The sequence below is a fragment of the Atractosteus spatula genome, chromosome 4 (assembly GCF_055471065.1).
Source record: "Atractosteus spatula isolate fAtrSpa1 chromosome 4, fAtrSpa1.hap1, whole genome shotgun sequence".
NCBI classification, from domain to species: domain Eukaryota; kingdom Metazoa; phylum Chordata; class Actinopteri; order Semionotiformes; family Lepisosteidae; genus Atractosteus; species Atractosteus spatula.
The window spans coordinates 63,613,036-63,633,248 of record NC_142709.1 but is presented as its reverse complement, the minus strand read 5'-3'; the positions used below and the strand labels follow the sequence as shown (position 1 = coordinate 63,633,248).

The 20,213-nt window shown below is 41.3% G+C and overlaps 2 protein-coding genes across 2 annotated transcripts in view; both read right to left on the bottom strand.

Annotated features, from left to right (window-relative positions):
• The window catches only part of crocc2 (ciliary rootlet coiled-coil, rootletin family member 2), a 39,262-nt gene extending 28,333 nt beyond the window's left edge, over positions 1 to 10,929 (bottom strand). Inside the window, exons 1-3 of the mRNA XM_088913386.1 lie at positions 10,873 to 10,929; positions 9,901 to 10,051; positions 7,790 to 7,914 (exon numbers count right to left, since the gene is read on the bottom strand). Coding sequence (XP_088769512.1) covers positions 7,790 to 7,914; positions 9,901 to 10,051; positions 10,873 to 10,929 — 333 coding nt within the window. The remainder of the gene's footprint in view (positions 1 to 7,789; positions 7,915 to 9,900; positions 10,052 to 10,872) is intronic.
• Positions 10,930 to 12,021: 1,092 nt separating this feature from the next.
• On the bottom strand, positions 12,022 to 17,883 carry klhl30 (kelch-like family member 30). The gene is made up of 7 exons (XM_088914512.1): positions 17,056 to 17,883; positions 16,559 to 16,748; positions 15,792 to 15,878; positions 15,094 to 15,249; positions 14,215 to 14,403; positions 13,431 to 13,576; positions 12,022 to 12,694 (listed from the first exon to the last, which is right to left on the bottom strand). The coding sequence occupies exons 1-7, from the start codon at positions 17,827 to 17,829 to the stop codon at positions 12,446 to 12,448; spliced, it is 1,791 nt and encodes a 596-aa protein (XP_088770638.1). The 5' UTR covers positions 17,830 to 17,883; the 3' UTR covers positions 12,022 to 12,445.
• Between the last annotated feature and the right edge of the window lie 2,330 nt (positions 17,884 to 20,213).

Sequence of the window (20,213 nt, the reverse complement as noted above, 5' to 3'; positions counted from 1 at the left end):
TCAACTGTTGTGTGTGTCATTCTGTCAGAAGATGCTTTTTATTATGAGAGCACCTTCACACTCCAAGATAAACTTGATAACAGTCAAAACGACAAGCAGTTGTTTGACTTCCCAAAAAGAAACCTTGCTATTAAAGGATAACACTTTTAATTAAGGGCTAAAATAATCCATTCCGTAAAATAAACGTTTTCTAGTTATAGCTGAAAAATGGCACAAATACACTTACTTTGACAAAAGGCCCAGTTTAATGTTTAATCACTTATTGGTGGCCAGACATAAATTAATGTAAACCCAGCCCAAAGGAATACTGGTTTATTCTGAATTACAGTAAGTACTTGCTAAATAAGACATGTTAACTGCATAATGTTGCCTATAGAGACAACATTATTGTAGGGAGTATTGTAAGGACTAGGTTCAGCAACAAATCTTCACGATCAATACTCATTCTTGTTGTAGAATCTGTATGCAGGATCTGAGAAGTGTGTTTCACAGTGCTCTGTCACAGGAACAGCGTGGAATTTCATGGCGCCTACGCCTCTTTAATGGCCAGGCCAAACAAGAACCAAGAGGCTACATGTCCCTCTTTCCATCCTCGTATTGCAATGGCGAGCTAACATTCGACAAAAATAAACACCCTTTTGAGACAGATGATCGGACAAGTCCCTTGTGGAGAACTAGGCTATGTTCAATAAACAGAGCACTCTGTTACACATAATGTTGAGGAACAAGAAGTTTAACTAGTGAAATGGCGTAAGGCCCTAACTGAATGTTTTTAGGACTGAGCACTTCAAAACAGTTGTTCAAAAAAATCAAATGTTTAGGCATATTGTTTCTATTTTTTGTTGACGCAGAAGCCCACTCAAAAGACCCGTCACCTCTGTCCCCTTACAGACACACCCAGCTTCTCAGGATGTTAGCTAGTATATCACTGCGCTCTCTGCTGACAGGGTGTTTAGTGGAAAACATTACGTACTGCAGAGTACGGCTTGTTGAATCCACTCCTGTCCTGTACCTAGCAGAAGATAAAGTTCATAGTCATATTCATAGCACACATGTACAGAGAGTAATTTTTGTCAAAATGTTGTTTTTTTCTGCCAGTTTTCTTTTCCTGAAGAGTTATACTGAAAGGGGGGTTTTATGGCCGATCCCAGGCCTGCAGTAAAGCAGGAGGCCATGGCTGGAGTTGATTAGCTATGCTCTGTGGAGGAAGTCCCGCGGGGTGCTGTGACGGCCTGTTATAGAGGTTCCCTTTCTCTCTACTCGCATCATTAAATTTAATCACCAGCCTCTCAAAGCTCAGCTCAGCTCGGCTCATCGCTCTCCCGTACGCTTCCACCTTCAGCGACTTGAAGCCGCTCAGGGCAGAATGTCTTACTGCTCCTTTTTAATGTACCTTTGAAACCTTCGTTTCGGCTGCTCCTGTCGTCCTTAAAGAGAAAAAAAACTGAAACAAAATCCTGTAGCATTCCTGCCCACTGAGGTTGCATGTTGGCACTGGCATTAAAAGTCAAAATGCAATTTACACTAAAAAGCAGACTTCCTGGGCGTACATTTTACAGCCATATGGTTTCTACAGGGCTCTCCTGGTATCTGGGTTTTAAATTCTAAAAGCTTTGAAATACTGCAGTAGCAACAAAGAAATGGATTGAACAAAATTACAGGTTCCTTCTAAAAAAAAATCTAGATGAAACAGCAATTCTTAACTTACAACAAGTTCCTAAAACCTGATATAAAGCAAACAAGTCTCTAGGTGCATATTACAGTTTGATGGATACGAATCTACTTACAAAGCTATAAGAAATATGCTTTTTGTTTGATATGTCACAGAATTAAAGATGAAAGCTCAGCTTTCACCCTGGCATTTGTAATATTTAATATACACACTTTTTTAATAGAACCATCATTCCACTGCAATTAGAAAATAAAATAAAAAGTTGTACAAGTTGCAGCCTGGTCAGGATATATATTTGGTAAAACACCTTGAATCAGACGTACTGTACATCTGACGTCTGTATAGATTTGATGCCATTTTTGTAGCAAATGCCTGAATGTTATTAAATTAAATCTAATTTGAACTTCTTTTGTTAAACCAAAGTATTGAAAGTTACCCTCTTTGAAAATCACAAACTAGACATGAAGAATCTGGCATCACATTTCAAACTGATCTGCACAAAGTGCTTTGAATTAGCAAGCGTACACCTGCAACCTCACAGCGACAGACACCTGGCCTGGTCTATATACAGCAGGGAAAGGGTTAAAGGATGCAGTATTGTTGTCTGACTTGGCTTGGGCCCAGAAGCTCAATACAAAGAATTAACAGAAAGCACTATCTGTCAGATTACTAAACACAGCTGGAGTGGATATGCAACCCCTCTCCTCTGTACCTTGCTATCCCACTTGAATCATAGCTTCAACCCCCACCTCCCACTGGTGCTGGCTTCAAGAGCTAAGCAACTCCAGCTGACTCTTAAAACTGTTTATATAGGCTGCTTACACAGTGTGGGCTGAGAAAATGATGCCGAAGAAGAGCTCTGAGCGATGCATTTGTTTGTTTTGTTCTCCCCTGCAGAAATCCTCTCTGTATTTTTTCCACTGCAATGTCTGAGGCTACAACAAGGATCATGCACCCATGCTGTGACACACCGAGAAGACAGTTCCTTCATCTCTGGGTCACAAAAAAAAAAGTGACATCTTGGAGGTTCCTGTCCATTACGGTAGTTGCTCTAGTAATTAAATTAAAAAATTATTAGACTTAATTCTAAACAGTATTTAGCAGATTTTATTGTTAACTTGACAATATGTAGTTGTTAGCAGAAGTCAAAGGGTGATAAGCTTCTCATAGAGTACACCTAACCACAGTTTTGAGAGGGGAACCTCTCCACTAGTAGACTGCAGAGAGGTGAGCTGTCCGTTACTGTGACTTAAGTGACATTTCTTTTTTACAGTCCAATGACTGATGTTTTTTCCAACAAGCTGGATTGTGAGGTGATCATTGCCAGTGTATGTTTGCGCTGTAAAATAATGGTATGGGGAGGCAGACAGATCATTCACAAATTCATTTTCATTTCATTCTTCCATTCAGTCCAAAAAGTTTTTTATGGCATCTATCATAACCCTTTTTTGGCAATTGTACCTTCCAGATACTACTAATTACCTCGTGCATATACAAAGAGAGTCAAACTGATATTATTTGTTTGATCCCAATACATGGCACTTACATGGGTACGACAAGCATGCAGAAAGGACTTATTTTAGGGAGACAGAGAAGCACACTGGTACGGCATTTAGTTCTCCCGCTGGCAGCCCCAGAAACCTAGGTTTAATTTCTGCCTGTACGGAATGGGTCTGTTCTCCCTGTGTTCATTTAGATTTCTGCTAGGTATTCCAGCTTCTTCCCACCTCCCGAAGACGTGATGACTAAGTTTGATTTTGTATTCCAAATTGTTCCTTTCTTTGTGTCCTCACAATACACCGTCCTCCAGCCTAGGGTGAAAGCAGTCGAGCGCTCTCAGTCCCACCTCATGCATTGTGCTTCTGGGATTGGCTTCAAACTGCCGTGGCCCCCACCAGAGTATGTGTTTTGTCAAAAGCGGACTCAATCCTGAAGGTTAGTCTCAGATGTCTACATGGGTGAATAGACTGGAAAGTTGAAAAAAAAAGTGTTTGAGCGAACGCAGAGACATCTCTATAAAACCTGCCTTCATACCTGTGTAAAACACATATTTAAATGGCATATCACAAGTTGTTAAGAGAGAATCAGGGTAGAAAGCACTTGTCCTTCTCAGGCTTGGGTATAACAGTACACCTGCCAGGATTTAATCACTGTCTCTCATGCAACACACAGAGCCACTCCCTAGACAGCGGTGAATGACACTACATCACAGGCCCAGGAATCCTTCCCTGGGGGAATACTACTGTCTTGGTTTCAATAGGATCACATCACCTTCTCTGAAAGCTTTTGCAAACTGAGTTCAGGTACACTCACAATCTAAAAGCTTGCTACAGCACAAAGAGTTATGGCAAAATACATGTGTATGAGTGCTAACACTCTTAAAGACAGATAGCTTTGGTCATAGTTAAAATGATAAATATGAGCAGAGGAGATGGGTGACCATGTTGTATGAATAGCAGGCAACAAGTAGACTAAGGTAACCAGAGAATGGTTAATAATAACCATTGAATGAATAACAATAAGAAATCCAGGAGGACAAGAGATGTGGTTAACCACGTTAAGACCTCAATGTGTCTCTATAAAGCAAGGAGCATCTGGGAGACTCGCCTCCAATATGGTTCACTAACTTCAGTTGCACCTAGTATGATGCACAGCTGGCTCTTTACAACAAGCACTGTTTGCACTCGTCACAGATATTTAGAAGGAAAGAATAAAAATAACATTGCGTTTCAAGTATTGATAAGTGTTTCATTTCATACCCTAAGCAGAAGAGCAGATCATCTTCAGTGATAACATCTAGAAACCTGTCTAAAATCTCAAAGATATGCACATTACAACAGTATACACACATAAAATAAGTTACCTTGCATGACTACCAAGTTTCTGCAGAGCCTTTTGTTTGCAGCAAATATTTGTCATAAATAACAAAACATACTGAACCTGGATTCTTCATGTATCATGCATATTCATTATGCTGAATAATTTGTCTTAACTGAAATGATGCTTTTTTATGCCAGTATTTAGAAACAAATGATGTATAACACATGGATCGTGTTCCTGTGGGAATGATTTTATCTTCATTTTTTTTTACACGCTTAAACGTCTTACATACTGAATATTTTAAGCTTCTTTCTAATGCCCCGTCTTGTCCTCGTGCTGATCTGAAGCTGTGCAATGTATACACGCACACCCACACTGCCTGAGAAAACTGCAAGCTGGTCATATTCCAAAATCAACAAAAAGGTCAGAGTTCACACTGACTTGCTCTCTAATCTCCTGAGACAATCCAGCTTTGCAAACTAAGTCAGAGTTCGCCTGGGTTCATGGGCAATTGCCATGGGTCACATGGAGTCACAGTAACTTGATGGAGAAAATTTTAAACCTGGAGGAGATTAAATCTATTGTATAGATGTAGATGTGTATCTTTTACCTACTGTCCACCTATAGTTTCCACACAATTATCCACAGAATGTTATGCCAATTCTTCACTAAACTCTGAAACTTCATATTACCAAAGTGATTCCGCTGAAACTGCATGAGAATTGAAAACACCATACAAACCAGTGCTCTCTGTTCAAAACATTGCTAAGTCAGGAAGGAGAACAAATTCAAGAAACTCCAGAGAGAATTTATTTCAACATCTGGTGCAAAGACTTCAGTTCTTCTGCAGGAACAACCAGTCAACAGGAACAAACTGATTTACTGAAACTAATCCAATTCTTTTAAAGTCTCCTCAGTCCATTAGGACGCTCTGTGGGGATTAATGCAAGATGCAATGTGTGCAAACTGAAGACAGCCATAATGATATGTTGCTCCAAAATATCAGTTATGAGCGTGAGTCAACAATAGCAAAATAAAGTATCTGTTTGCCAAAAGAGATAACCAGAAAATAATTTGTAGCAGACTGAGAGAAAAGAGTATCAGAGAAGCTCATTGGATCTGGATGCCATCAAAGAGCAGCTCAAGTGTGGTCTAATAGTAGGGTCTTCTAGTTCTACCACATTTTTTTTCTCTTAAGAGTTTAATTTATCATTGTTAAGTCATTTCTATTTATTATCTTAAAATTGAAGACATTTTCAAACTGCGAACTGTCAACCTTTAGCAAACAGAAAAAAATTAGGTTGGCCAGTTGATTTGGCTACTTACACTTTGTTTTTATGTGGCTTTTTAAAGTCACAGCTGCCTCACAACACAGAGAATCTTGAAGAGTTTATTTTGGTGCACTTGTTCGCTTTTTAATCGTAGAGACCACTAACTCCTTCAAAATATTTACAAAATAAATAAAGGTACTAAATATATCACCCTAATTAAGTTTTATTTATAGTTGTGATTTTAAATAAATTCCAGTAGTAAACCAGGCTAGAGGAGTTCATTAGTCTTGAGTCACAGAAAGAGAGCAGTGTTATCACAAACGACGGCTTTGTATAAGATGAAAAATGGGCCTTTTCTTCTGGAACCTCTGGAGAGCAGGCCGCTGACCTACTAATTTTCCCCGAAAACAGCAACCGCTAGCTGTGGAGGGGGGGACCCCATGAAAGGTGAAGCTGGAGAGGGAGGGGTGTGGAATTGATGTGGGCTGAAGGGACCACAAGGAGATCGTTTGTGCAGTTTTCTTCTCACGAAAAACGTATATTGACCAACTTTCCGGTAATTTGCTTTCATCTCACACAAAATCCTGCTGGCTGTTTTTCAAAGACTGCACTCCCGAAAAGGTTTAGCCAGTTTTAATGCTCAGGTCCTTTTTTAGGGAACACTGTGCAAGCAGATAAGTTAACCGCTAGTCACAGCCAGAGGTTAGCCGCTATTTGGAGCAAAACAAAATACTTCAATTTAAATTTTATGAGTTTTTTTTTCTATTAATGGTTATAGAATTTGACAGTTCTTCCATTCCTACTGTAGATAGAGCCGTGCACAGATCTTATTCTCAGTGGGGTAATATCTAAAGACAAGGTTCATTCATACTCATTGAATATAGCAGTGTTAAGCCATCAGGTGCCTGGTGCAACACCAATGGAGGTTCTGAGCTTCCACACACTAGAAACACTAAACTATGCACTTGACAGGGAAGCCCTGCTTAGTTTTGCTCTGGAAATGCTGATGGGTCTTCACCAGGTCACCAGGGGTTACTTTATCCTGCGCTAGTATATCCAATATTCCTGACATCTGCATCATTGACCTTTTAAGAAAGCAGGGGCACAGTAAAGCAAAAACAACCCTGTGCTATTTTCATCTGCAAATTACGCAGACGCAGCTACCAGTTAACAGTGACTCGGGATAAATTCAGCAGCCAGATATAATCACTGCTATAAATCAGAAAGAGCAGTGGTCTTAATACAGAAACCTGTGGTACTCCAATAACTGAATCACCCCAATTTGAGCATGCACCCCTTATGATTACTTGTCGGCTGAATTTTGAGCGTTAATGATGAGGAAATTTATTAAGCACCTTCTGAAAATCTAAACATAACATATGATCTGTGTGGCGTGGCTTGTGCCCATTACTGCTGCTGCTTGCTCAAGAACTCTGAAGAAGTTAAGTACGACTTGCCCATGCTATATCTATGTTGCTTATCCCATAAATCCAACTGTCACATAGACAGTCCTCTAGTTTAGTTCTTATTATTATTTCTTTAATCATGCATGCAATAGACTTAAGGCTTATTGGTCTATAAGTACTTAGTCCAGTTTTGTCAACCTTTTTAAGACTTTTTTGCTACATTAGCAATTTTCCAGGCAATTAGGAAAACTCCTGTGCTGTGTTTTGCTAAGGGCCGATGAATAACATCTCTTAAGTACAAGTCACTGAATACTGTCAGGCCTTGAAGATTTGTTCATCTGAAATACTTCTAGTAACTATAACACATCTGACCATATCATGCTAAAACCATGAAACGTATAACTTTCTCCTTAGCCGACCTGTGGCATATTGTCAGTTTCCTCCTGCATGAACACGTGAGAAAAAAAGTCCATTAAAAAGTATTTTCGTCCCTTCTCTCTCTCGGTGTTCTGAGGCAGTTTTGTGCTTGCAATTTATCGAGGCTTCATTAACTGGATCCTCTCCTTTTTTTAAGTCATTTTAGCCTGAAGTGGAAGTGCTGGTGTGATGGAGGCCCATACCCTGTCTGTGAGGACTTGCTGTTTGAGCAGCAGGCTGTCACGGTCAGCGCGCGTCTGGGACAACAGATCCTTCAGCAGCCTGTTCTCTTCCTGGAGGGAGCTGCTGGCGCCCACTTCCGGACTGCCTGGAAGAGAGACAGACGCGGGCCTTACAGGAGTCCTGAGCTTGCCTTCGAGTCCTGCCCCCTGCTCCATTAGATCAGAGCTCACAGAGGGCTGCCTGGGTGTCTAGTTTTCATCTCTGCCCCCAGCAGCCCCCTTTTTCATGAAATGATCATTTCAAGAAGATAATCAATAATTCATTGAATTAGATCATCTACATCAATGTATCCGTATCAACCATCGTCATTAGCACCTTCATTACCAATCCAACCATCCCTTTCACTAAGGGTAATGGAAAGCCAGAGCCTAGTTTGGGAACAAAGACTACAAGCTGGGACAATGCGTGTCTGAGGTCAGAATCGAACCCAAGACTATCCAGCAAAGAGGAGGCTGTGCTAACTTCTGTACCGCCCATCAACATGGTCTGACTGTCTTGTGCTCCCTTCATTGTATTACAATGGACTGAAGACACCACAGTGACGCACGTACTGGACACAACTTGTCTAGAGCCGATAAAGTCTCTCCCTCCTCACCTTGCCCAAAACTTAACAAAACACTCAAAGCCGAAATTCCTTAATTGTGGTTCTCAATGCTGCAATTACGCATTTTTAAAAATTAAACGTCATCTTTGATTTGATTTATGGATATATCCCCCCCCCCCCAAAAGAAAACATACACACCAAGAGAAAAAAAATCAAACTGAACTATACCAAATAGTGCTAAGGAAATAGATTTCCTCCTGTGCATAACTTAATAATCTTTGACTCGAATACCTGTGAATACTCCACAATGCATATACAAATCAATGCTACATTTTTAAGCAAGTTCCTTTGGAAATTACATTATTACATTATGGTTTTACTTGTTTAGTCCTTTTTAACAATAAGAACAAGTTCGCAGTTAATCCATAACCATTTTTACGCATTTCCACGACAAAGCGACTCTTCATCGTGTGTCAAGCAATTCTACCCTCTGCTGGTGGAAAAAGAGAAAGGCCGACAAATCGTTAAAAAATCCACAATCCTCCACTCGTCCTATTCCAAGTTTTCTGAGCACTTGAACTCCGACAAGGCGTGAAGACACACGGTATCGTGACGAACTCGCCCGGGTTCAATTGATATTATTTTCTGACTATAGGAACTATAAAGCAATTGGAGCTAAACTAGAATAGACTACGTTTTTGTTTGCGTTTCATTTTTTTTTGTTTTGTTATTCTTGTTTGTGTTTTTGGCGTTTGTTTTTTAATTGTTTTTTTTTTAGTTGTTATTTGTTTCCGCTATCTTTCTGTTGGCATTGTGCACTTCAGAACCATAGTCCGTCAAAGGTTTGCGTTGACAAATTCCGCCTCATTCAAGCGATCTTTTTTCCTGACTCCAAAGCGCAGAGAGCACTTCAGATAACGGACCTGCTAGGCCAAAGGTGGTAAAACTCTACGTTTGTCCACAGGATGTTCGGGGGTATGTAGAGCTATGTAGTCTAAGCCAGAGTTTAGCTATGGGGAAATAACTTGATATAGCTTTGATTTTAATGAGTTACTTTTCAATTCAGGGACACTTCACAGAATGATATTGGTGGAATGTTTGAGAGTCTTTTGACATTACATTAGTCAAACGCCAAATCTTTTCCAGTTCAGGGCTTCCAGGAATTTATAACGTTACTTAAAATGTCCGTGTTCTGTTGTTAATTTATTCTTGGGTTATATATAATAAGTTTTCCTATTGTTCACTTCAAACCGCACACTGTACACAGTAGTAACTGAAAGGGATTTCTACTGTGACACATTTTTAAACCACACACAGAAAAAAAAAACAATTCAGTTCTAAAGGATGGTTCTGTTCTCGAGCTCTGGAGATCGATGTTCTAAAGTGATGGAACGTGTGGAACGGAACAGTGGAATGCAGAAGGAGGATTGTGGGATGATAATTTACAGCTAGTTTCTGTAGTGTCCCATTTGCCTAGTGCCGTGGCGCGTTGAGGAACGGGTTTTGGAGAGGGAGGAAGTACCGTACCTGCTGCCGGCTGGTCAGCCAAGTTGCGGGTGACGATCTGACGGATGCGAGCTGCGACTGGGGTGGCCGGACTGTCCCTCCCGTGGCCCCGCAGAGTCAAGCTCCTCTCATCCCCGCTGGTGTCAGGGTTCAGCACCGACTCCTCCAGCTTCTGCGGCGACACAGCCAGAGGAGCGCCGTGCATCAAACGCGCTCCGTTTTACCGTTCCGTCAACTCAGACCTCTGAGAGGACCTCTCGCAGCGAAACACGGGGGATTTCTTTTGACACTGTCCAATGGCCGTTCAGAGCTGCGCGCCACACTCCAGTGGCTACAGAGAGCTCATCTCTGAAGTCCTTTAAAGTGGACATTTTGTTTACGGAAAATTGGGTTACAGCGTTGGACGAAGGTTTTAAGTTGATGTGCCAACAGAAGTCCGTGGCCAACGCATAGAATCTGGGTACTAAAAAAAATGCATGCTTGTATGCATGCTGGCGAGGCAGGTACATTGAGTTTCTTCCCCTTTGTAGCTGTTTAATAAGGTATTTTAAATCTGCTTCCCCACGTGTTCTCCAAGTACTACACCCACATTCAGGGAATCTCCCGTCCTGGCTGCACCAGTTCTTATATCATAGTGTGGTGTCATGTGTAATAAGTGTTCCTGTCCTTCGTCCTTTGCACTTCATTGCAGTTTTGTAGAGGAAAATACTGCGTTTGCAAACAGTGCAGTTTTCGTAAACCCTGTGCTCACGGTTGCGATTGTCCTAATTTAACTACAGTTGAGGAGGAACGGGCAACTTCCCGTCCACAACAAAACAACCTCATTCTTCGAGTAAAACTAAGGCTTCGACAACTAATTAAAATGACGACAACCTCCAATCTGGGATAGACACAGCTACTTTCCCAAATTGGTAGAAATGATCTCACCGTTTTTTTGCACAAATCAAAGTCAGTTTCTTGCCACCCCCAGTTTATAAACGCCGAGTCCCCTACCTGAATGACAGCCTCCAGTCCCTCTGCTTGCGTGCTTTGCTCGGCTTCTGAACTCATTGGAAGATGCACACCCGAAGGATTAGTACTTCTTAAGTAAAAGGAGGTTGTTAGGTACGTAAATGCTACAGTTCTCCTGTTTCAGAAGTAACAAAGTGTATGGCTAAGCAGGATGAAAATAAAGTTTGTTTTTTCTTATGAAGAGGGAAAAAAAGGATGCCTTACGATAAAGTTTCCTACAACGTTTTAACAAAAAAGATTCATTCTAGGGTCGAATTGATTTTCACCAGAATCTGCTACCTGGGCTTTTAACTTCAAACATGCAAGTGCAGCGCGCGAGGCAGGTCTCAGCGTTGGTTGCTGAGGAAGCTCGACGCTTTCTCCCGATCGTTGTCATAGAAATAGAACGCCAGCCGGATAGTTTCCATAGCAAAAGGACGCAACAGGAAACTCACTCGACTGGGCAACTTTAAAAAAAACCAAGTTGCTGCGAACCCCGGGCGTGTGATTGTCCGTAATGGTCATCGCTCATCGGTATTGGCGTTTGGCAGGACAGGGGCGGCGGGATAACAAGAATATACAGCGGGAGTCGTGCTTTCATTTCTGGCAGCATCCCTTTATAATCCATTAATAAAGGAGAAATCGACAGTGCTATCGCACTATATCGCATGTTAGGAAATCCACTGCTTTCCTTTCCTCTCAGATCCATTGTTTATTTTGGCAGAGTGTCAGCTTATACTGCATAAGAGCATTATACCTCCAGGTGATCTGTTCTTTTAATTCAGGAATGCGGTGAGGAATGCAGAAAAACCTTGGCTTTCTACGTGCAAGCAATATCCTTTCAGCTTGTATAGAACTATTTCAGAACTAGTGTGACAAATCTTTTTTAAAATGAAAATGTGTTACAATGTCACTAACGTTTTTATTTCTGACAGCCATTATTACTAATGGGAGGCGTTTTTACTGCTGTATCTAACCTAGTGTATGTATAGTTGAAAATCTTTTTTAAAGAACGTGGCATCTTTCCATTTTTTATTGTTTCCATTTCATTTCCTATTTCTTATAGCCTGAAAAAAATACTTTGTACTTTCACACAAGGCTCCTAGATACTGTATTTGATGTCTATTCTCTGACATTCATCAGTCAAAACACGAGTTCCAGTCTGTGAGATTTATTTCAATTTGGAGTTCATAAAAGCAGTAGAAAACCGTCAGTAATACTAAAATCCTAAAAAAAAATTTAATCTTCCTCAGTCTTTCCGGAAATAGCCCTAGTTAATTTTAAATTTTGGTTATTCAATAACAATACCAATAATACAATAATATCAGGATTCAAGGATAAAACAGAAGTTCTGCATGCTAAAAAAACATTCGAAATGTCTGCTCTAGATGTCTAGAAATCAAAATGAAAACCAAATAATAAGGTTCTAAATAATCCATTAGGTGTTGTACCTTTAATGCAAGCAAAATGTTTATAATCTCACAAAATAAATGGTGGAATTGACAAATGTGATATAATCGCAGCATTGCTCAGTACGGATTCTGGCGCAGGTTCTTGCCAAAGATGAGCTCATCCTCTAGGTCTCATCAGCTGGAAAAGGCTCTGTCCATGGAGAGGGGTCTAGAAAGATGGCGCAGGAGCCACTGTAGAACCACAGCCTAGGCAGGAAGCCCTCCACGTGCCAGGCGTTGGAGGCGCAGTTGTATACCTCCATCTCCACCCGATACTCCCCCTCCATTCCTTTCCAGTGCCCACCTGTCACATACAGCTGTCCGCCCAGCACCACCAGGCTGCCATTCTCGTGGAGGGTGTGAAGAAGCTGGACCTGGGAGCCAAAACAGAGAGCAAGAGAGAAGCGAAACACCATTTCACGTGTGTGGAAGAGAGGAAAGATTCACCACCCTGCAGAGCCAGAAAGAACAACAGCACTGTTGAGTTAAACGGAAAAAAAAGAAAGGGCAACAGAGACAGATTCGGATAGAAAGGTGTATACAAACAGACGAGGCTACAGAGAGCATTTTCTTTCTCTGCCCTTTGGTTTCATTGTTGCTGTCACCCATGTTATTTTCTTAAGTTTCATTTGCGGCTCTTAAGTGCAAAAAATGAAAGTAAAGGTTTCAACTTCTATAGCGAGAGCTGCGTGTCTTCAATACCAATGGATTAGAGAGGATCAGAGAAGAGAAATTCAGAAGTATTAACAAGTATATTACGAATCGAGAATATGAAGCACTCCTTTACCAAGAGTTAAGGATGTACAGCACTCTAGGTTTCTGTAAAAACAATAAGCTGTTCGCAAAAGAAGAAGCAGGAACAGCTTGTCTGGTTCTATAGCTTAGAAATGGTTCATGTCAGTATGTGTAGGCTGCAAAGGAACAAGTAAAGGCTTATTCTGTCCTGAAAAGAGAAGAAAAGGGTGACAACGTTTTGGCTATGGAGCCTTCTTCAGGTGTCAGAAGGCTCCACAGCCGAAATGCTGTATCTCTTTTCTTTTCAGCATAGCTTAGAACTGGAACTAAAAATCTGCAAAGGTAGTCCTCTTCTTTGAATTGAACAGTCCTCACCTTCTGCCACATGTTGGCCTCAGGGTCATATGTGTACATCTTTTTGGTGTTGTCCCCTATCAGGTAAATGACTCCATCCACAGAGACAGAGCGAGGGGCCGACAAGTATTTGGGGATGAAGGGAGAGGCAATGATACTCCATCCATCTGTCAGAGAGAATGGGACAAAAGTCAGCAAGCTGAAGGACACCCAAGCAGGATCTGTCACGGATGTCTGAAGGGACAAACTGTGGAATGGCAGGAGAGCGGAAAAAGACCCTATGCGTAGCGGCGAGACGGGGGTTAGCCCGGGCTCAGCTGTTCAGGAAATGCCGTATAGAAACCTATTCCCTCAGGCCGCGGACGTGGGGCGACCTGGTGCTTGGCGGGTTTCAGGACATTCGAACCTCAATGCTGAGCAAGGAGCAGAGCAGAAGCAGGAAGTAAATAGGCTACACAACAAGACACACCAGAAAGACATGAATAATTACAGGGAACTAGGAACAGGAGAGAAGTAGAGTGCCCTCTAGGTGTACTGGGTGTGACAGGATCACTAAAACACTGTAGGTAAAGCTGGTGTCATAACACTTCTTTGACAAGACTAAAGTAAATAATAGGAATGACAGATCATGGATTTGTGCTTTTCATACTGTAGGTCCAATCCACCATTGCTCTTGGCCATGAAGGTTTATGAGTGAAGAGATACTCTGCCCTTACGGCTTCCTAAGGACACTGTGTATCTTCGTGCAGAAGTGGCAAAGAAGGACCACCCAGAAGGAGATCTAATAACTTTGACAATTTCTTACCTGTTACAGGATTGTAGCACTGAAGAGTGAGAGCGTTGTATTTGACTGCGCAAGAGCCAATGACGTACAGCTTGCCCAGACAGCCAGTGGCAGTGAAGTTAGTGACGTATTTCAAAGTGGGCCCAGTGAGAGCCCAGCTGTCACTATAGGGATCATAGTGTTCCACCTCCACAAAATCCATGCTAGTGCCTGAAAAAAAGGGTTGTTGTTTCAACAGGGCAGGACACTTAGGTTTCTTTTTAGAATCCCGGACCAGTGACATCTGTTCTAGCAATCTCAAACCCTGGACTCTCTTGTCTCCTAGTTCCACTTCCCTGACCTGCATACTTTACTTGAAATCTCTGACCAATATGCTGTGAGGAGCCAGAACAATCAGAATAAAAAGTAATAACTGATCTGCTCTATTCTCTCGAGTCAACTGTTGGGTTTTATAAGACTGACACTGTAAATGCAGAGACCTTTGGGTACTGAAGAGATCTGATTTTCCTTGTGATGGTTATTGTGCTAGACAAGAATTCAAGACAGGAAATATTCCCAGGAATATACTTCACACATCTCTGCATTGATGGATAAACTGAAGGGGCCATGTTTGTTGCATGTCTCCCACCAAAAAAAAAAACTAAATGAATAAGCTTCAGGTGATTGACGATTTGCATTCAGAACCATTTAATAACTCTGTTTCTATTGTTTTGTTTTGGTACTACTGGAAGAGAGCAAATTACCACCTTCATATCTTTCAGCAGTATCCTTCCCGGATACTAACCCTAACACAGCTCCTGAGATAGGCACATGGTATTAGTGATTTGGATTAGAGACACTCCCAATCTCTCTCACTCTCCTAAAAGGCCTCAGATCTATGTTTCTTTCTCTCCTTGTTACCTCCAATGACATATATCTCCCCATTCAGTGCAGCTGAGGCATGATTGGTCCTGGGCCTCAGCATGGGAGCAGTCATCACCCACTTCCCCTCCCGCGTGATGTACTTCCAGGTGTGGGTGGTCGACCACGTGTTGGTACGAGAGCCCCTGGAGCCTCCTGGAGGGATAATTAACAATGTCAGTTGGGCTTTTGCCAACTACTATTACAATTACCTGAACAGAAGCGACTATCACATTCTCATATTCTACCAGCACAGTGCAGAGCTGAACCTCAACAGACGTGCTTCACAGTTAGAAGCTAGAAGCTGATATTTTTACTTTTTATTCAAGCGGTTCCTGTCTCCGAATTGTTGTTTGCTTTGTGCATGGGGACTGAATACTGGTCACATTCCAGTCCAGGAGTTCATGACATTCAGACTGGTATTGTTAGATCGGTGGGGGAGTCTCTTTAAGCCCCTTCAGATCCTTGGCTGTAAGTGAAAAGCACATGCACTCATTTATCATTCACTTCACATCCTTGCAGAATAAACACATAGAAGGCGACATCTTTCCAAATGTGGGCACTGCTTTAGTTAAACTATATTTATAGAACTTGGGAAGTATGTTTTTAAAAAATTGTAATATATGAGATGATGATGGTTTTACTTTTAAGTCCTATAAAGTTACTAATGCCAGGGATTAACTTTAGGCGCAACCCACCTGTGACGTACACATCATTGTTCAAGGAGACCACTGAAAAACCCCACTTGTTGTAGTCTGGGAAGTCAGGGAGCAGATTCCACTGGCCTGTCAGACAGAAATAGAAATAGACAGAAAATTACTTCAAGCTGCCAAGCTCAACAGCTTCATGTGATGCCTAACAATGGCTCCCACTCACTACCAAGCTTTCTCAAAGCACTGCTTAGGAACTTGTTGGCCACCTTATGTGGGAATGGTCAATTACAAAGCCTTTACTCCGTCCCTACTGCATCCCTGCAAACACTTCTTCAGTGAGCTTTCAATGTTCACAAAAGTATTTTAAAAAAATTAAAGTGATATACAGAGAATGCAGTGAGTCCCTTGTTGTTACACATCATTCCCAGTTTCATTTTATATTGTAGTTTGCTTATGTCTGTGTTGTATAGAAAACTGTCACAAACAAGTGCTGCAACACCACTACAAATCAATGGACGTAGTAATCAGGTTTCTGCACAATGTCAAGGAAAAATATTCACCCAAGAAAGTCTGCAAAAGATGAAATACATATTAAAGTGCTACAACAAAGTTAAATGGCTTTTTTTCCCCCACATAGAAACAAACAATTGCCCATTCTGTTATTTGGGGAAGCTAAGCAAAATGTAATGCGAAATGTAATCCAAAATAAGGGCTGTGAGGTGTGTTTCATTTTAAATGGTCTGGTTACAATGGGAGTCAGCAGGCAATTCCTTTAACTGGTAGATCAATCGGAACTGAACCTGGGCACTCACAGGTTTTTGTGTTATAGAAGGCTGTGTTCCTGTGCACAGGCCTCGTTACTCTCCCTTCCTCCTGTTCCTCCTCATCCTCATCATCTGAGTCATCCAGAGATCGCCCCCCTATCACAAAGAGCACCTCCTGCAGGTTGGGCTGGGGACCGTGGGGTTTACCATGCAGTACGTCTCCTGGACCCATCTCCAACTTACAAAAACATAAAAATAAAAGGCACTTTCACGTGGGTTGGAATATTTGTACATAAATTACGAAGACAAACAGTATCAGCACTGAAATGCTTATCTAAACTGCCTGTAAGTAAAAATATGGGATGAATAAAATGTCTCCTTTGCTCACTTTAAGTTATTTATGAAATTCTTTACTTTCACAGTACCAAATAATTTAAAATACGTAAAAAATAGGGGGAAAGAATCAATCATTAGAAAGAGCATGGCCTAACACCAAAAAGAGAGCTGTAGAAATCAAACCTTTGATCCCTGTGCCTTGTACTAACCTCTCTGTGGATCTTTTCCACAGCCTCCCTGCAGCTTTGACACTGCTGGACGAGGCTGTCCTTCAGGAGGATGTCAGTCAGGTATTCCCGGGGCAGGAGAGACAGCCGGGCCAGTCCAAACAGCTCTGGGAGGTGGGGGAGACGAGTGGCCTCGTCGTTCCTTACCCAGCTGAGGGCTGCCTCCACCCGACTGCGCTCATCCCTTATCTGGAGCCTGTCCTCCGAGAGGCAGCTCACCAGCCTCTCCTTCTTCAGCAGCTGGAATTCTTCTTCCTGGGCCACGGCCTCAAAGTTCTCCATGAGGAACCCACTGGCTTTGGCCACTACCTCCGGGCAGCCATGTGTCTCCCCAAATTCCAGGATGCCTAGGCAGTTGGTGGCATCAATCTGGTGCTGGAGGTAGCGGCTGCAGACGGCACGGACTGCCCCAAACTGCAACTGGCTGGAGGTGCGGATAAGGCCCTCCACGTTGCCCTGGTTGATGGTGAGCTTTCCAGTGTATGCGAAGTCAAGGAGGGTGGCCAGGACTTCGGGGTCCACATCGTGCAGCTCCACACGGGCAGCGATGCTCTCCACAAAGTTGCCCGAGAACATGGTTCGGAAGTAGAGGCTGCAGAGGGCCAGGACGCTGCGGTGACAGGGGAACTCGCGCCCCCCAGCGCTCAGCGTCACGTCAAAGAGCTTGGGGTGGGAGCACAGCGAGCGCAGTCCCTCCAGGATGCTCTGTGGATGTGAGGAAAGGCAGAAGTCCAGGTTGTCCACATTGCGCACCATGGCTTCCTTCTCTGTGACCAGCGACTACCGGCAAAGCTTGTTAAAAAGATTCTGAGGTAGCAGAAGGAAAAACCAAAACGAAACAACAGTTCATCCGTCAGGCCATAATTTTATTCCAGCTGCATTTTGGGTTATGAAACAAGACAGACGAACGCACAGCAAAAGTTGCCAAGGTGCTGATCGGGAAAAAACTCAGTGAAAACAAAAAGAGGAACTACTCCAAAAAAATGTTTTTATGAAGTGCTGTCAATGTTTGGGGAACCAAGGGTCTTCAATAGGACATAAAAACATTTATTATAGTAGACTACAATTGAATTGAACAATGAATTATACAATTCAACATTTATCATGTGGAGACATTGTAACTAAGTGAATATAGCTTCCTGAAAGAATTTATACAATATCTCCTGTCACTGAAACTGTAACAGAAAATGTGGCCATGCACTGCAAACTAAAATTAGCTTTGTTATAGACGCACTGAATCCAGGTATGAATTTTTCAGAATCCGTATGGGTCAAAATCACAGTTAAATATTCACAGACCAAATGAAGAGGCAAATGGTATGGCAACTAATTTGTATACCAATAAAATCGTCTTTGAATATGTGTAAGGATATGGAATTTATCAGAAATGTATCAGAAATAAAGAGGAAATCATAACTTTAAATTATCTATTAATAAGAAAGAGAAATGATGGAAGTCATTAATGACCTCTGATTCTATGGAGACATTCCAAATCATAAAGGATTCAAAACCAACTTTCAAAAGTCTCTCACTATGCACTTTCTGTGGATCGAGTATTGTTACAGGTTAACATCATGAAAATAGTTGTTAGTTTTTGTGATTTTAATCATGTTTTTAATCAAGTCATTTAAAAACATATCAAATGCCAAGCAATTTTCAAAACCTACTGTATCTATTATGACATGCAAACAATATTTAAATAAAATCACTGATTCACTAAAACAGGCAAACTGTAATACAGAGAGCAAACGATGTTCATATAAATAATTTGGGTATAATACTATTTTTCATGGCTAAAGTATATCAAAGAGAACATAATAATATATACCTTTTTAATAGAAGTAACACTACTGCTATGGCAGAAGTACTGGCATCTTCGGTTGTTTTTAGTTCACTAGAACATATCCACTTTCTTACGACTGTGGTTCTAATAAATGTGTTAAGTAAAGTTTAAATTAGAATAGATATTACTTAGAAGAAGTATATTTTAAGGTACAATTTTCATACAGTTCTATTGTCTACTTCTGTTGAAGTTCTATTGTCTCATTTGGAAATGTTTTCTTAAATATGAAAGGACTGACTGATTTTTCCTTTAGCAGGAAGATTAGATTGAAGAAGCAAGTTGTACATTACAATCTCAAATGCCACCTATGCATTTATCTTACTAGCTCATAGGCTTGTCTTTCAATAAAATAACTACTTGAAGCTCAATATAAAAGAAACAAAGCAAGCTGTTAAGCTGGTATAGAAGGCCATACTAGTTAAGGTTAAAGGCTGCACAGGATCAGTACTAATAACACTTCACAGATTTCAAGCGTACCTGAGAGATGACTGGAGGCAACTTTACATCTTGAGTTAGTAATCTGGAGGGCAAGCAAATTGTTGGTAGAGCTTGAGGGTGGCACCATCTCGTAAGCTTGTGCAGAGTCATTTCGACACAGTCCGCCTGTCTTTCTCTCTCTGCTATTTTTAGATTCTTCAGGGACTTGGGACTAACGTCAGCTTCCCGCTGGGGAACAGCTGAACACCTGCTCTTAAAGAAGCATGTGCACGAGAAAACTTTCCTGATTACCCTCTTTTCGCAGAAGGAACTTATTATTTTCAAAGAACAGACAACTTTTAGAATGAGTTGAAGAGTCTTAGCTTACTGTCTCTTCATCAACACATATAACGTTACACAGAAGCAAAGCAAAAGAATATATGAGCAATTTTAAGTATCAATAGTATACTTGTTATATGCAGATACTCGTGCAATTACTAGTCAATGATTTTTCTCTTTAGACAGAAGATGGTGTTTCTGTAACAAATGCCCTGGTGGTTTCAGAAAAATAAATAGGCTGTCAAAAAATAAAAAGTAGTTATTGGACTTCTTGGTGTAACTGGATTATTACTAAATACAAGGACTATAGTAGCAGACGTGTTTACTGACAAGCTGTGTTTGACATCTTTTAAAACTTTATACTGTGCAGAGGAAAGGGCTAAAATAGGAAAAAACGAATAACAAGCCGTGACATTTTATCAAAATTTCCCTTATAAAAAAGTTTATTGCAACAAATTAGCATCATTATGCAAAAGGCAATTACATTTCCTTTACAGTATTTTCTCCATGCATTAAAATTGTTTTCCTAACCTTTCCCAATG

What these genes read in the sequence shown, in the direction of transcription:
- klhl30 (XM_088914512.1), bottom strand. Translation starts at nt 17,829, where the DNA reads ATGGTGCGCAATGTGGACAACCTGGACTTCTGCCTTTCCTCACATCCA. An exon ending in CAATGATGTGTACGTCACAG is followed by an intron (nt 15,250 to 15,791) that starts GTGGGTTGCGCC and finishes TTATCCCTCCAG; the next exon opens with GAGGCTCCAGGGGCTCTCGT. An exon ending in GGAGATATATGTCATTGGAG is followed by an intron (nt 14,404 to 15,093) that starts GTAACAAGGAGA and finishes CCTTTTTTTCAG; the next exon opens with GCACTAGCATGGATTTTGTG.